The sequence below is a fragment of the Elephantulus edwardii genome, unplaced genomic scaffold (assembly GCF_000299155.1).
Source record: "Elephantulus edwardii isolate Elephantulus edwardi_28Jun2011 unplaced genomic scaffold, EleEdw1.0 scaffold00080, whole genome shotgun sequence".
NCBI lineage: Eukaryota > Metazoa > Chordata > Mammalia > Macroscelidea > Macroscelididae > Elephantulus > Elephantulus edwardii.
The window spans coordinates 5,837,083-5,840,307 of record NW_006399830.1 but is presented as its reverse complement, the minus strand read 5'-3'; the positions used below and the strand labels follow the sequence as shown (position 1 = coordinate 5,840,307).

Below are 3,225 nucleotides of genomic sequence, written 5' to 3'. Positions count from 1 at the left end.
AAAAAAAAAAAGCTAAAAAATAGAAGAAAAAAAACCCCAACCAACCAACCTCAGGGCTCTCCACCAGAGAACAGCTTAGTTACTTATCTGCCACTCAATTCTGGGCAGTGAACACATTCGCTTCAGCACCTACCAGGTTCCTGCTGTATGCCTACGGAAGAGCTGGGCACCTGCTGTATGCCAGCAGCCAAGCTGAGCACCTTCTGTATGCCAGCAGCCAAGTTGAGGCCCTGCTGTATGCCAGCGGCTGAGCTGAGCCCCTGCTGTATGCCAGCAGCCGAGCTGAGCACCTGATGTATGCCTATGGAGGACAGCGGCCGAGCTGAGCACCTGCTGTATGCCTACGGAGGAGCTGAGCCCCTGCTGTATGCCAGCGGCTGAGCTGAGCACCTGCTGTATGCCTACGGCTGAGCTGAGCACCTGCTGTATGCCTATGGCTGAGCTGAGCCCCTGCTGTATGCCAGTGGCTGAGCTGAGCACCTGCTGTATGCCTGAGCTGGGCTGAGCTACAGACACGGAACTAAGACCTGGATGCCACCCTAACAGAAAGCCAGCTGACAGATCATTCCACTTTGATAAGAGAATTGAAAAAGCCGTGACATAGATGCACTTGGAATACAGGCGGTCCCTGGACATGGACTGTGCGGTGGAATTTACAAGAAAGTCAGAACAGGTTTTTATTTAGTATCACTCTAGCTGTGTAGCACATCTGGAACGAAAGTTTGGCAGTTCAAATCTACTACTTGATCCATGGGACAGAGATGAGGTAGTCTGCGTGCCAGTCAAGATTTACAGCCTCAGAAACGCGAAGGGTCAGTTGTACTCTGACCCACAAGGTTGCCGAGTCAGAGCCCACTTAACAACAGCACAGGGTTTCATGAGGGACAGGCAGGGCGGGGCAGGCACGCACAGTCACATGTGCAGAGTGACACGCGGCCGCCAGGCGGGCACCCCGGAGGGCAGCCTGCGACATACCTGCAGTACGATCTTCTTGTGGATGGCGAACTTGGCGATGATGTGGGCCAGCAGCAGGTGCCCGCTGTACTTGCAGGCAGGGTCCACGCACGCCTTGGAGAGCAGGCAGGGCCAGGCGAAGGTCATGAGGCGCCGCAGCTTGCTGTTGCGGTTCTTGTTGTTGTCGTGGATGTGGTGGGGGGCGTGCTCCACCAGCAGCGTGGCGTACTGCAGGAGGTAGATGCGCAGGGAGTCCAGCATGTCGGCCTGCTTCTCGGGGTCCAGGACCTGCGGGGGGGACGGCAGGAGGGCGCGGTCAGAGCCCTGGGCACCATGGCAGGGACAGCGGCAGCAGCTCTAACAACCGAGCTCCCCGAGACACCCGGAGGCCAAGGCGCTTCTGACGGCAATCAACTGACTGATCTGGAAACGTTAATTCAACCCAAAGTGAGAATGGCTTTAAAAATAAAGCCTCAGGGGAGCTCTGGGGGCCTAGTGGTAAGGAGCTGCAACTACAATCCTAGAGGCGCACGGTTCAAATCCACCAGATGCCCTGCCAGGGAAGAAGGGACAATCTCCTCCTGTACCAGTCAGATCTGATTTGACGGTACACTCACACAAAAATAATAAAAAATAAGGGGAGCTCTGGTGGCCTAGTGGCAAGAAGCTGCACTGCAATCCCAGAGAAACACGGTTCGAATCCACCAGATGCTCTGCCGGAGAAGGAGGCGCAATATCCTCCTGTACCAGTCAGATCTGATTTGACGGTACACGCACAAAAAATAATTAAAAAAAAAAAAATAAATAAAAGGTTCATGTTTTTTTTAAAAAAAATAAATAAAGCCTCCAGGGAGGTGGACTCCCTCCAATGACCCCACAGCGCACACAAGTGTCCGCCTGCCAGCCCAGTTTCTACACCACTGCCCATTCGTTCCTCTAGCAACACGTTTGATGTTCTGGGCTGCTAACCAGAAGACTGACAGTTCGAATCCACCAGGTGCTCCTCGGCGCCAATTCTTCCATAAGGATTTGCAGCCCCAGAAACCCAATGGAGGGGCCTGAGGAGTTGGGATTTACCTAAAGACAGAGGCTTTATGGTTTGTGGTGGACACTGCGCCCACCTTGCTGAACATGCTGGTGATGAACCTGCCTCGACCCCCCAGGGCACAGGCTCACCCCCCTGCAGGGTCAGCTCCCACCCGGCCAGCGAGCCCACCTTGGTGATGAACACGCTGGTGATGCTGTCGAGGCTGTCTCCTTCGGGGTTCGGGGGCCCCAGGAGCTGCTCCCCCTCCCCTTTCTCAAAGCTGTACAAGAACGCAGGGTTCAGGATGTGCTGTAGAACCTGCGAGAAGAAGACAGGTTGGAACACAGCCTTTGCTGGGGCTCCCGTGAGAGCCAGGGATGAGCTGTTAGGTGAGGGGTCAGTCAAGGGAGTAGTCAGCTGGACTGACTGACATGGGCCGGCCGAATAGGCCAGCGTCAGGGCCACTGCTGCTCATCCGGCAAGCCCGAGGTGCCCAGACACCTAGAACCTTCCAGTGCCCACCAGGAAGACTCACCTTGGCTTTTAACTCATCTCCAAAGTTGGGGTCATTCAAGTCTACAAAGCGAAAAAACAGGGCTCGTTTCTGGGCGATGCTGTAGTTCTTGGGGATCTCCTCCTCCATGTACTCTTTGAGGAAGGTCATATTGCACAGGAAGCGGCCAGTGAAGGCTCGGAGCAGCTGGAAAAGCAATTCTATGTCCCCGTAATTCCTCCTGAAAGGTCAAAACGAGAGAAGGGGCTGACTTGGGGCAAACTTCCCAATGATCCTCCAATGGGCCTTGTGCACGGGTCAAAGACAAGGCCCTCTGTTCTCTACAACCAACGTGGCCTCACATATCGGAGACTCCCCACAACCCCTGTGTGAACTGAGGAAAGGGTCCATCCAGGAGGTGGGCACTGTGGAGGGGGCCCCATGGCATGAACTGAAGGATAGGCCCTGTGCCGGGGTGGGGTGGGCGGTGTGGAGGGGCTCCACAGCATGACCCGGAGGGAGGACAGGCCCCATGCCAGGGTGGGCATCATCAAGGAGGGACCCCTGCGGCATGAACTCATGACCTGGAGGACAGGCCTCGTGCCGGGCGGGCGGCGTGGAGGGGCCCCCCTGCGTGACCTGGAGGACAGGCCCCGTGCCGGGCGGGCGGCGTGGAGGGGCCCCCCTGCGTGACCTGGAGGACAGGCCTCGTGCTGGGCACACGGCGTGGAGGGCCCCCCTGCGTGACCTG

The 3,225-nt window shown here is 56.7% G+C and overlaps 1 protein-coding gene across 2 annotated transcripts in view; it reads right to left on the bottom strand.

The window, feature by feature from the left end:
- TRRAP (transformation/transcription domain-associated protein) overlaps positions 1-3,225 on the bottom strand; it is an 89,949-nt gene that overhangs the window by 35,351 nt on the left and 51,373 nt on the right. For both annotated transcript variants that reach the window (XM_006889633.1, XM_006889632.1), the window contains 3 exons: positions 2,517-2,715; positions 2,171-2,299; positions 976-1,242 (listed from right to left, as the gene is read on the bottom strand). In XM_006889633.1, coding sequence (XP_006889695.1) covers positions 976-1,242; positions 2,171-2,299; positions 2,517-2,715 — 595 coding nt within the window. The remainder of the gene's footprint in view (positions 1-975; positions 1,243-2,170; positions 2,300-2,516; positions 2,716-3,225) is intronic.